Source organism: Saccopteryx bilineata, chromosome 2, assembly GCF_036850765.1.
Source record: "Saccopteryx bilineata isolate mSacBil1 chromosome 2, mSacBil1_pri_phased_curated, whole genome shotgun sequence".
NCBI lineage: Eukaryota > Metazoa > Chordata > Mammalia > Chiroptera > Emballonuridae > Saccopteryx > Saccopteryx bilineata.
This window is the reverse complement of record NC_089491.1, coordinates 259,242,144-259,254,765: the sequence shown is the minus strand read 5'-3', so window position 1 is coordinate 259,254,765 and position 12,622 is coordinate 259,242,144. Positions and strand designations below refer to the sequence as shown.

General features: G+C 39.9%; 1 protein-coding gene across 1 annotated transcript in view; it reads right to left on the bottom strand.

The window, feature by feature from the left end:
- Positions 1–12,622, bottom strand: part of PITPNB (phosphatidylinositol transfer protein beta) — a 66,175-nt gene that overhangs the window by 44,376 nt on the left and 9,177 nt on the right. The window contains exons 3-5 of the mRNA XM_066260254.1: positions 12,011–12,156; positions 1,131–1,222; positions 429–436 (exon numbers count right to left, since the gene is read on the bottom strand). Coding sequence (XP_066116351.1) covers positions 429–436; positions 1,131–1,222; positions 12,011–12,156 — 246 coding nt within the window. The remainder of the gene's footprint in view (positions 1–428; positions 437–1,130; positions 1,223–12,010; positions 12,157–12,622) is intronic.

The window sequence follows — 12,622 nt, the reverse complement described above, 5'->3', positions numbered from 1 at the left end:
GTAGCAGAAGCAAAATGAAGTCAACAGGGCAATTCTGAGACAAGGCTGGGGAGAGCCCATTAACCCTGGGAACATGGAGTAGAGTGTAGGCTGCTAGAGGAAGCACAGAGGAGGAACCATGCAGTGCTGGGCAGTTTTAATAAGAAAGGAACAGTTGAAAATAATTACTGTGTAAAGCAAAGTTTAAAGATGAAGCGTGAGCCCTGGCCAGTTAGCTCAGTTGGTTAGTGTCATCCCGATATACCAAGGTTGCAGGTTCGATCCCCGGTCAAGGCACATACAAGAATCAACCAATGAATGCATAAATAAGTGGAATAACAAATTGATGTTTTTTTGCTCTCTCTCCCCCTTCCACTCTCTCTAAAATCAATATATAGATAAAAAAAAAAAAGTCGAATTGTATGTGACACAAAAATCATTTTACTTACCGTTACAACTGAGGCACAGTGGACAGGTAGGCAATAAAAGGGGGAAAATTTCAGAATATTAATTGGTGTCAAAACAATCTGTCACAATGTTTAATGTCACAAGATTAAACTACCTGAAAATAGGACATTTAATTGTTTATATCTGCAAGCACAGTTTCTACACAAGTCACACTGTAGGATACTTTAGATTATGGAGTCAGTAATCCAATTTTAAAACAATATTAAAAAGAATAATGTCACAAAAGCAAACACACGTTTATAATATGAATTTGGCAAACAACAAAACACTGTTCCAGAAGGTGGCCATATCCCTCCTTTATTGTGTAGCAATCTAATATTGCCGGTTTGGTTCCACACCACCGCAATAAAGCAGTACCGCAACACAGCGTGTCAGAATCTTTTGCTGGTGGAGAGTCTTGCCTTCACTTTCAACATCTGTGAAGTGCAATAAAACAAGGTATGCTTCTGTTCCTTTCGCTTGCTCACCGCAGAGCCTGTGCAGTTAGCAAGTACCTCAGGGTGCTGTCATCTGGGAATGAACCCAGGCCCCTCACAAAGGTCTGGGAGAGACACCCAGTACAACCTCTCCTCTGCCACAGTTAGTGCAGGGACTACCCAAGAACCCACAGAAGGTCGTGCTTGGTGTCACCCTTCTCAAATGTGTCCTCAGCACAGGGAGTGGCTGCTAGGAAGCAGGCTTACTTGTTCTACAGTAGGGATAGGCGTTCCAGGCTTTCTCGTGAAATACCAAGGAGCCTTCGGGAGCAATCATCCTCACAAACGCAGGAACTTTGCTGTGAGGAGAGAAACAGCGGACAGGTTTCAACAGCATGATCACTTCTTTGTTGGCACCTTTCACACTGCTTCAAAGAGCACCATCAAAGGTGATGATGTCCTAAGCTTCATAAACTCATTCATGTTCAAGACTGTTACTGACAGTTTCATCACCATTCCCAAAGAAATCAAATAGAAAATGAATGTAAAAACAACAAAATAATTATGAACTTTTTTAGCCACATACAACATTTTGTTCTAACAGAAGTAATACTTTCATACGGGCTTCTTATCGACCGCCCTAATGTGAAATCTATGAGTTAACTGAAGTGATTGAAGCTGCACATAATGCAATACAGAAGTTCTCTCACGTAGTGAAGACTACACCTGTTTCTTAACACAAAAAGAGAAAGTCCCAGGATAAGAAAGTATCCCTGAGTAAAATGCTTTACATACACATTTTACAGAATAAACCTAAAGAAAAATGACAAGAAATGAGGTATTAAGACATATCCAAGTATGAAATTTTGTAGATTTGGAAGATATGATTATCACTTGCTGCCTCATATGACATTAATATATGATGAGGTTGTACACATTCCTAAGATATTCAGGAAAGATCCCAACAGATAGAGCAGGCAAAGGCTATCCAGACATATTATAAATAGAAAACATAACAGTTAACGAACAAATGGATACAATAGTCTTACCAGTTTTCAAAAATGCAAATGAAATGACCATTTTTAACAATCATTTCATCATGTAAAAGCAGTTTAACATGCACAGGATTTTCAGAGTTTGGATTCAAACTCTGCAACATCACCACTCGGAGGACGTGTGACCCTGGGCACATTACTTGGCTCTCTGAACTTCATGTGTTGAATGGAGTTCATATTACCTACTCTGCAGGGTGACTGAGAGGATTCTATCAGATATCTTGTAATGTGTTTAGCACACTGTGCAGTACAATGAGCCAATGAGCACTCAATAAATGGTAGTTATGGCTTTTTAATTATAAGCTGACATGGAGCTACATACTTTCACATGCCTTTCTCCACTTAAATCCCCTAATAACACAGGGGGGTAAGCATTCATAAAACCAGCTTTAAGTAGCTAAGTAACTGTTTGTCAAAACTGTATCCTGCAACTACAAACCCTATTACATATTTTTTTTTCCAGAACAGAACTGCTTCTCTGGGAACTTTAAAGTACAACTTGATTTCCTAAACTAAGAGAAAAAGCAGTTGACCAGAGACGAGATATAAGGATCCCCATACCAGCTAAAGAGCTGTGAGGTTACACAAGTGGTGGTGTCAACAGCCTTGCTGTTGTCTCCTCAGAACATACAAGCAGGTACATGATTTGGAGCTTCCACTATGGTGGCAAATTAAATCACCGGAAAAGAAAAGCCGAAGTGCTACTATTACATATGGCAGTACAAGCACGATTCCAAAAGCATAAAAAGATTTAGCTGTGCCTTTACATCCTTAAAAGAAAATAATGAAGGAGGGCTCATTCTTTAAGCACCTATTCTTATCAAATCTTGGGAAGATTCATGCAAAGGGGCACAACTTCAAAAAATGAAGAAAATTCTGTTTTGGAAGCTTGCAGGGGTCCCCAAACTTTTTATACAGGGGGCCAGTTCACTGTCCCTCATCTCACTGACCACCAATGAAAGAGGTGCCCCTCTGGAAGTGCGGCAGTGGAGGGGGGGGATAAATGGCCTCAGGGGCCCGCATGCGGCCGGCCCGTGGGCCCATAGTTTGGGGACACCTGGAGAGTCTCAGAAAAGGGATATATATATTAATTGAATTAACAAAATGAAGATAAGCCACCAAAAACAAATCAGGAAGGACATTCCACCTATTGTTTTCTCAAACTATTCACAAAATGTTCAGTATTGTTCAGATAAACACCACTGATGAAAGTGCTTATCTCAATGTTAACCCTATCTAGATTTCAGCTGCTAAAAGTCAGCCATGGCAAAGTACCCAAGAGCACAAAGGTTCTTTGCCAACGGCCTCTGCCAACCTGATGATTATTTAAGAATATTTAACTTCAGGGTAAAATTCAGCTGAAGTGTTTTATCAATCGTCTTGAAAGGAGATAATATTAAGATCTAAGCTCAATGTTAATAAATGATTGAGAACCTGCCTGTTCTGAGAGGAGACAACTTTGTCAGTGGTATCAGAAAACAAAGGGCTGCTATGGCTTAAAAGACACATAATAAATGACCATGATGTACAGTGACCTTCTCCAGATCTAGGAGCAATCTTTTTACAAAAAGAAAAAGAAAAATCCTGTTCCTGAGATAAATAATATGTTGGCAATCATTTCAAACTGTACCTTTCCCATAAAATTTTTACATCTACTTATAAACAAAATGAGTAGAACTGTTCAGTTTCACTTTCCCATCCTTCTCCATCCTTCTCCATCCTACTATAAACATCAAAATGTAGACAAACATGAGGAAGAATTTGAAGACCCAATTAATCTGCCATAAACAAAGCAAGTAACCTTTCCTTTCATAATCAACTGAAAAATACCCTAAATCCATTGGGCACTTCATTCATTCACTCATTAATTCATTAATTCATTCACTTGAGTGCTTACTGCGTGTTCACTATTCCAGGGCATGTGTAAACAATGATGTGAAAAACAGGGACAATCCCTACCCAGAGCTCACCTACCATGGAGGGAAGCAGAAAACACACCAGCAAAACGAAAACAGCAGAGAATTACCTCTTCTGAAACGCAGGGGAGTTAAGGAACAGGGCACTGGGCAGTGAGTACACGGGGCAAGGGTACTCAGGAAAGCCTCCCTGAAAAAGCGACATTAGAATGGTGATCCGAAGTGTGCGGAGGGCCAACCACATGAAAACATGGGACAATAGTCCTAAAACAGCAAAAGATGTGGCCTGCGTGGGCCACTGGAAGGCCTGCAGCATGGCTACAATGTCGTGAACAGGAAACACAAGAATGCAGGCTAAGGATAGTGAGGGCCGGGGTACATAGGTCACAAGGGCCCACTGTATGCGCCACAGAGTTTGTATTTCATTCTTTGTATGATGGGAAGCTACCACAGGCTTTAAGAAGGGGAATGACACAACCTGATTTAAATTTTAAAATCATTCTGGCTTTGTGTGAAAAATTAATGTGAGTAGACAAGACTAGATAGTGACAAAAATTAACTCAAAATGGGTAAGAAAGAGATCTAAATGTAAGAGCTAAAAGTATTAAATTATTAGAAGAACCTCAGATGTAAATCTTTGTGACCTTGGATTGGTCAATGAAGATATGAGACCAAATAACAAGCATAAATATGAGGCATAAATTTTAAAAAAAGGAAAAAAAAATAGGTAGCCCTGACCGGATAGCTCAGTTGGCTAGGCAGTGGTCGGCAAACTCATTAGTCAACAGAGCCAAATATCAACAGTACAATGGTTGAAATTTCTTTTGAGAGCCAAATTTTTTAAACTTAAACTATATAGGTAGGTACATTCCTTATCGAGGTAGCGCCCGCACGTGGTATTTTGTGGAAGAGCCACACTCAAGGGGCCAAAGAGCCGCATGGGGCTTGCGAGCCACAGTTTGCCGACCAGGGGTAGAGCATCAAGCTGAAGCACAGAGGTTGTCAGTTCGATTCCTGATCAGGGCACATACGGGAACAGATCAATGTTCCTGTTGTCTCTGTCTCTCTCTCTCTCTAAAATCAATAAAATAAACATTAAAAAATATTTTTTAAATAACATAATTCTATTTTTAAAAAATAGGTAAATTGGACTGAAGATGGTGAAGGCATAATGCTCATGAGAAATAAAAGAGCAAACCTAATTTTCCCCAAGAAAACAAAACAAAAGGTCTGGTCAGAGTGTTCCTATGAGGTCTCAGGAGAACTCTAAGTCTTTCTCTGAAATATTATCTCAAAAGTTGCAACACATTTCCTTGCCATGCCTCCAAATCTTTTGCCCAATAAATTCTGTCTCTACCCCCTGCCATCCACCATTAAGTGCTTATTAAACTTAAAAAAGCATACTTAAACTTTGATGGCAGATGGGGTACAAGACATGGAATCATGTGACAAGGAAGCAAAATGAGTAGAATGGCAAAAAGTAATGGAGTTTAGGAAAGAATTTAATTAGTCAAGGAATGCCTCTGCCCTGGACAGATCTAAGCCATGCTCAGGAAGCTGAACAGGTTATGAGGGACCCAAAATCTTTAGACAAGAGCCTACGGGCGGAACAGGTCTCTTCTGGAAAACAATGAAGAGACTAACTTCTTAAGAGCCAAAAGCTTTTACTCTGGACAGTTACTACAACTGAGGACATGTAAATCAACCTGAGTACTGTATTAAGTTTAACTTTATTTTAGAAGACTTGAGACTTTAGACTTATTAGAAAACGGTATGTGATGAAATCATGGTTTAGGAGAATTTCTCTGTAAACTCCTTTGCAGTTCACCTCAGAGAATGGAAAATATTCTAACCCTCCCACAGGGCTCAATAGTAGAGCAAAGTGGTTAAGAGGGCAAGTTCTGGAGTCACAATGCCTGCCTGAGTTCATGGCCAATCTCCACTATCAAACTGCAGGGACACAGGGACCACTTAAAACCTTTCTGGACCATGTTTCCTCACTACAAAAGGGTGAGGTGGGGAATGAATGAGCTCCTATCTACAGCACTTACAGTGATCAGCACACTATAAGATTAAACCAAGTGACAGTTATCAAAAGATATGGAAAGAATCTCATCCCATAAGAATAATATCTGAGATCGAAACCAGATATTTGAAATGGCCCTTGAGACAGTCAAGGCCATTTTAAAAAACTTTTGGGTTTTTTTATTTATTTATTTTTTTAGAGAGGACAGAGAGAGGGAGAGAGAGGAGAGACAGAGAGAGAGAGAGAAGGGGGAGGAGCTGGAAGCATCAACTCCCATATGTGCCTTGACCAGGCAAGCCCAGGGTTTCGAACCGGCGACCTCAGCATTTCCAGGTCGACGCTTTATCCACTGCGCCACCACAGGTCAGGCAGTCACTAAACTTTTGGATTTTTAAATTTCTTTGCCTAGATTGTTCCTTAATCTTCTGGTACATCTTACCAGCAAGTCTTTTTGCTGAAAGAGGAAGGCATACCGGCCAGAGAATCCAGAGATCTTGATTACAGTGAGTAAAGTGGAACTCCCAGTATCTCAAATATAAAATAAGGTATTGGTGGCCTTAGCCAAATCTACAATTCTATTAATGCTATATAATGACAGTGTACAGAGCACACTATAGGCTACCCAGTGGAATAAATACTATAAAAGGGGACATATATTACTGGATGTATATTTAATTTCCTTAGGGAAAGAGCTCACAAACTCTCTAGGAACCATGTGTATGTCTTCAGCGTGCTGTATACCTTTGCAGGATACTGAAGTCAGCCTGACACAGATATATTTAATGCCCTTAGGGAGAGAGCTCACAAACTCTCTAGGAAATATGGGTACGTCTTCAGCATGCTGAACTTATGCCTTTGCAGGATACTGAAGTCAGCCTGACACAGTTATATTTAATGCCCTTAGGGAGAGAGCTCACAAACTCTCTAGGAAATATGGGTACGTCTTCAGCATGCTGAACTTACGCCCTTGCAGGATACTGCAGTCAGTCTGACATGGCTGCACTGCCAGCCCTGTGTTGTGACTGCAGTTTTTCCTACAGCACGGTGAAGGCCTCAGGACTTACTCCTAAATGATTCTTTGCCCTTTGTTAATATAGGTAGCCTTTAGTAAACACTGATGACAGAGTGCGAACATCCAAATGACCTTGCCCCATGTTTGTTCCCTCCCTCAGACTAGTGACAGCTGGTCCCTGTTTTGTCCTTATTAATAGACAAGTTTTTGGTTGTTTTTCATTACTGTCTGAGTGGCTATTACCTGCCCCACTGAGATCCATTACTGCCCCCTTCTTTCCTTTCCTGCCCCAGACTTCTCCATGCTTCCATCCACAGCTGCCATCACTGTGACAAGGCCAGGCTTCTAAGGGCATTTAACAGTCCTCACAATCCACTCAAACCTTCTCCCACCCTTTTCCTGGGACACCCATGGTTCAATAGGTTGTGCGGCTGCTATTAGCACCTGGGACTGCCTACTTGTGATCAAAAGAGCATGGAGATGGCCCTGGCCGGTTGGCTCAGTGGTAGAGCATCAGCCTGGCGTGTGGAAGTCCCGGGTTCAATTCCCAGCCAGGGCACACAGGAGAGGCACCCATCTGCTTCTCCACCCCTCCCTGTCTCTCTCTTCCCCTCCCACAGCCAAGGCTCCATTGGAGCAAAGATGGCCCAGGTGCTGGGGATGGCTCCATGGCCTCTGCCTCAGGCGCTAGAGTGGCTCTGGTCTCAACAGAGCGACTCTCCAGATGGGCAGAGCATCGCCCCCTGGTGAGCGTGCCGGGTGGATCTCAGTCGGGGGCATGCGGGAGTCTGTCTGACTGCCTCCCCATTTCCAGCTTCGGAAAAATACAAAAAAAAAAAAAAGCATGGGATCAGAAAATGCAGGTCTCAGTAAGCATTCTACCACTTGTTAGCTGTGTGGCTCTGGGTAAATATGTACCTTAGTGTCTTCTTATGTGCAATGTGTATGCTCAGTATTTCTCAGAAATACAATGAGGTACAAATGAGTGCATATGAGGGGGAAACCCAAGGGTACTACGGAATGATCTCAGCTCCTTCTAGGAATGAAGAAGCTGTTCCAGACAGTGCACCGGCTGGTCTCCAGAGAGCCGGGGTTTTCCTTTATTTCATCCACTAAGAGCCTGAGAGAAATCCTCTTCCTCTTCAAATAAGCTCTCCAGAACCATATCTCTTGCACTAACCACATTTATACAACCCTCTTCTACTTAAGAGCTTCATTACCTGTGGCTGCAGGGTCACCTAATATAAATGTTTCAAAAATAATACTTATCACTTTTTTTCTCATTAAACAAAACTACCAAAAAGTAAAGACAGTTTAAAATCTCCCATATTTCCACCACTACGGGGAAAACATTCTGACCATTTTAATGAATCTTTCTATGCTTTTTCTTTAATTAAAAAAAGTAATATATTACATATTTATGTTTATTTACATATGTAGCAACTAGTCTTCTCCATGTAATAATATATCAAACATTTCCCCAATATACCAACTTTAAGTTTCCAAATGAAGGACACTATGAAGCTATTTCAAATTTATTCACATAAGGATATTAGAGACCAATAGAAAATTTTATATATCAAACTTTTGGTTTATTTTAGAACACCCAGATGTGAATGTTTACAATAAAGGAAGTTTTATATATTGGCAATAATCAATTAAATAGTAAATGTAAAGTGCTTGTAAAAGAAATATGAGTATATATAAGTACATTCAGTACTATAAATATACTGCTCACAAAAACTAGGGGATATTTCAAAATGAATACGAAGCGATTAAAAAAAGTATTTGATTTTTTTGTTAAACAAGAACATCACAAAAACAAATGACAAGTCAAAGAAAGTTGTTCAGTTATGCAAATGAGATGCAAAACCAATTTTTACTTCATGTGAGCAGTATATATAGTTAGGGTATAAACAAATAGAAATCATGAATAAGACAGTCTCTATAGATAACTGATCAGTTTTTGCTTTCATTCAAACCTGCATAAGAAACAAAAATTGCTATGTTCTAATAAAATAACAATAAAATTTAAAGTTCTATAAAGTGATATAACCTACTTAACATTCATGTGTCCCTCCCTACAAACCAAGCAGTAGCCTTAAACTGTGAAAACATGAAAAATACTGATCACAACTCATCTAAAATTTTAAGGAATTCTACAAAACACAGGTGTTATTCATTTCGATACAAAGAAAATACAGGCAAGAGAAAAGCAAAAACTTCCTCCTACCTTTAATAAACCAAGGAGATTTGACAAAATAGACTCATGAAATCCATTACTGGTCTTTTGTCCTTGAATAAGTACTGGTATGAAGTTTCTATGTCAAAATACTTATGCCAGCCTGACTGGTGGTGGCACAGTAGATAGACCATTGACCTGGGATGCTGAAGTCCCAGGTCTGAAACCTGGAGGTCACTGGCTTGAGCACGGGCTCACCAACTTGTCTTGAGTGCAGAGTCGTCAGCTTGAGTATGGGATCACAGACATGAGCCCATGGTTCCTGGCTTGAGCAAGGGGTCACTTGGCTTGACTGGAACTGTCCCCACCCCACGCTACCCCACCCCACCCCATCAGGGCACATATGAGAAGCAATCAATGAACAACTAAAGTGACGCAACTATAAGTTGATGCTTCCCATCTCTCTCCCTTCCTGTCTCTCTCTCTCTCTTTCTCACTTAAAATAAAAAAAAATACTTATGCCAAAGATAGAGATCAGACTGCCAAACTCAGAAGAATGTTGGGAAAGAAATTCTACGAACCAGAGATAAAAACAATGAACAAAGGATTCAAACATCAAGTCACAAAAAAATTCAGATGCTCAATTAATATGAAGACATTCAACTTCACTAATAAATGAAAATTTAAACAAGATTATTTTCTGCATATCAAATTGACAAAATTTGAAAAGATAGAAAAATATGGGAAAATGAACACTTTCTTGGAGGGCAATCTGGCAATAAAACAAAATTTAAAATGAGCATGTCCTTTCAGCAATGCTCCTTTTATAAATTTCTCCTGAAGAAATAGTAACCGAAGGCCAAAGACATGCACAACCATGTTCAAAATATTATTGTAACAAACAAAAACTGGAAAACACCAAAATACCTAAGTCAACTTACCATTCACAAATGTATATGTAAACTATGCTATCTCCATACTAAGAAAAAGTACTCAGTTTTAAAAAGAATGAAATGGACATTAAATAATAATATGGAAGGATTTCATGGTATATCATTGCATGAAAAATAAAGCAAACTGCAGAATCATATGTATAGTATGATCCCATTTGCTGTAGAAAACAAAAATGATACGTTATATATCTTTAAAAAAATTAAATACGTACACAAAATGATTTAGAGAAATAAAAATCTACAGCATTCTAGTGTTTTTTGGGAGGTTACAGATAAGAGACAACAAGAGTTGGGGACTGCCTGACCAGGCAGTGGTACAGTGGATAGAGCTTTGGACTGGGACACTGAGGACCCAGGTTTGAAACCCCAAGGTCGTCGCTTTGAGTGTGGGGTTGTCAGCTTGAGTGTGGGACCATAGTCATGACTCCATGGTCGCTGGCTTGAGCCCAAAGGTTGCTGGCTTGAAGCCCAAGGTTGCTGGCTTGAGCAAGGGGTCACTCGCTCTGTTGTAGCCCCCGGGTCAAGGCACATATGAGAAAGTAAATCAATGAACAACTAAGGCACCGCAACGAAGAATTGATGATTCTCATCTCCCTTCCTGTCTGTCTCTATCACACACAAAAAAGAAGAGTTGGGGACTAAGTTTTTATTTTATTTTCTCTGTTTGAATTATTTTATAAGCAGATATATTATTTCTACAACTTAAAAATAACCATTAGGCGCTGACTGGATTACTTGGTTGGTTAGAGCGTCATCTTTATACACAGAGTTGTGGGTTCAATCATACAGGAATCAGGGATTATACAGAGATCAGGGATTATAAAGGAATAGATGGATGTTCCTGTCTCCATCTCCTGTCTCCTTCCCCTCTCTCGAAAAGCAATAAATTTAAAAATATAAATAAAAATTTTAAAAATAAAAATGAAAATAACCAGTAGCTTGACCCACAGTGGTGCAGTGGATAAGCATTGACTTGGAATGCTGATGCTGATGATTCAAAACCCTGGGCTTGCTCAGTCAAGGTACATACAACAAGCAGCTATTACAGTTGATGTTTTTTGCTCCTCCCCTCCCTTTCATCTCTCCCTCTCTCTCTCTTCTCTCTAAAATCAATATATATATATATATTTTTTTTAGGTGAGAAGAGGAGAGATAGTGAGGCAGACTCTCACATGCACCCTGACTGGGATCCAATCGGCATCCCCATCTTGGGCCAATGCTGGAGTACCAACTTATTTTTAGCACCTGAGGCTGATGCACTCCAACAGAGCCATCCTCAGCACCAGGGGCCACGTTTGAATCAATCGAGCCAGTTGCTGTGGGAGGAGAAGAGGGACAGAAGGGGTAGGATGGGTGGAGAAGCAGATGATTGCTTCTCCTGTGTGCACTGATGGGGAATCAAACCCAGAACATCCATATGCCAGGCCAACACTCTATCTACTAAGCTACCGACCAGGGCCAACAAAATTTAAAAAAAAAAAAAGTAACCAATAAAGGGGGGAAGTGTTTTCTCAAAAAATTAAATGTCACACTGAAATTTAAAAAATAACTCAGCACATCTAAGTGAGGTAATTAAGTCCTTAATAAGTAAGCTGAGCCTGACCAAGCGGTGGCGCAGTGGATAGAGCGTCGTACTGGGATGTGGAGGACCCAGGTTCGAGACTCCGAGGTCACCAGATTGAGCATGAGCTCATCTGGTTTGAGCAAGGCTCACTAGCTTGAGCACAAGGTCGCTGGCTCGAGCAAGGGGGCACTCCATCTGCTGTAGCCCCCGGGTCAAGGCACATGTGAGAAATCAATCAATGAACAACTAAGGAGTGGCAACAAAGAATTGATGCTTCTCATCTCTCTCCCTTCCTGTCTGTCTGTCCCTATCTGACTCTCTCTGTCTTCTGTCTCTGCCACAATAAATAAATATTTTTTTTAAAAAAAAGTAAGCTGAGTAGTTGAAGCTCGATTATTTAATATAATGACTAAGCATCAAATATGAATACCCAGCTTACCTCTTTAGGTGATAAATTTTGTGTGTATACTGTCCCTTTTCTCCATCCTTCTCATAAGGTTCATTCTTTAAGACTTCTATTCCTTCTCCACCACCAGTCTCGTTCTTACTAGCTTCTGCAACAGAGTAAAGCTGCCCAACCTGATACTAAAATGTCAAAGAGTACAGAATTTCAGTAAGTCAGCAGTAACAGTGGAAACTTCATATGCTAAAATCTTACTATAGATGATATATAGACAAGCAAGTCCAAACCATTCAACACATATGTTGCATATGAAAATGCAAATTAGAAATGAATGTTTAGGAAGACAAACACCAGATGCTCATACAGCTTCAAGAAATTCTATAATATTTTATAAGATTTCCATTATTCAAGAAAATTGCTAGTTACAAACACTCTGGTGCTTTATTATGTATTTTAATATCCACTTATCAAGAAAACATCTTGACCCTTAGTTCAAGCTTTTGAATAATATACATTTGTATTTTTCAAAGCATTGTCACATCTATCATAGCTCAATTTTACATTATTCGAATGAAGGTATGGCAGGTATATAATTATCACTATGCCAATTAAGAAAGCTGAGCAATCAGAACACATTGTCAATAATAA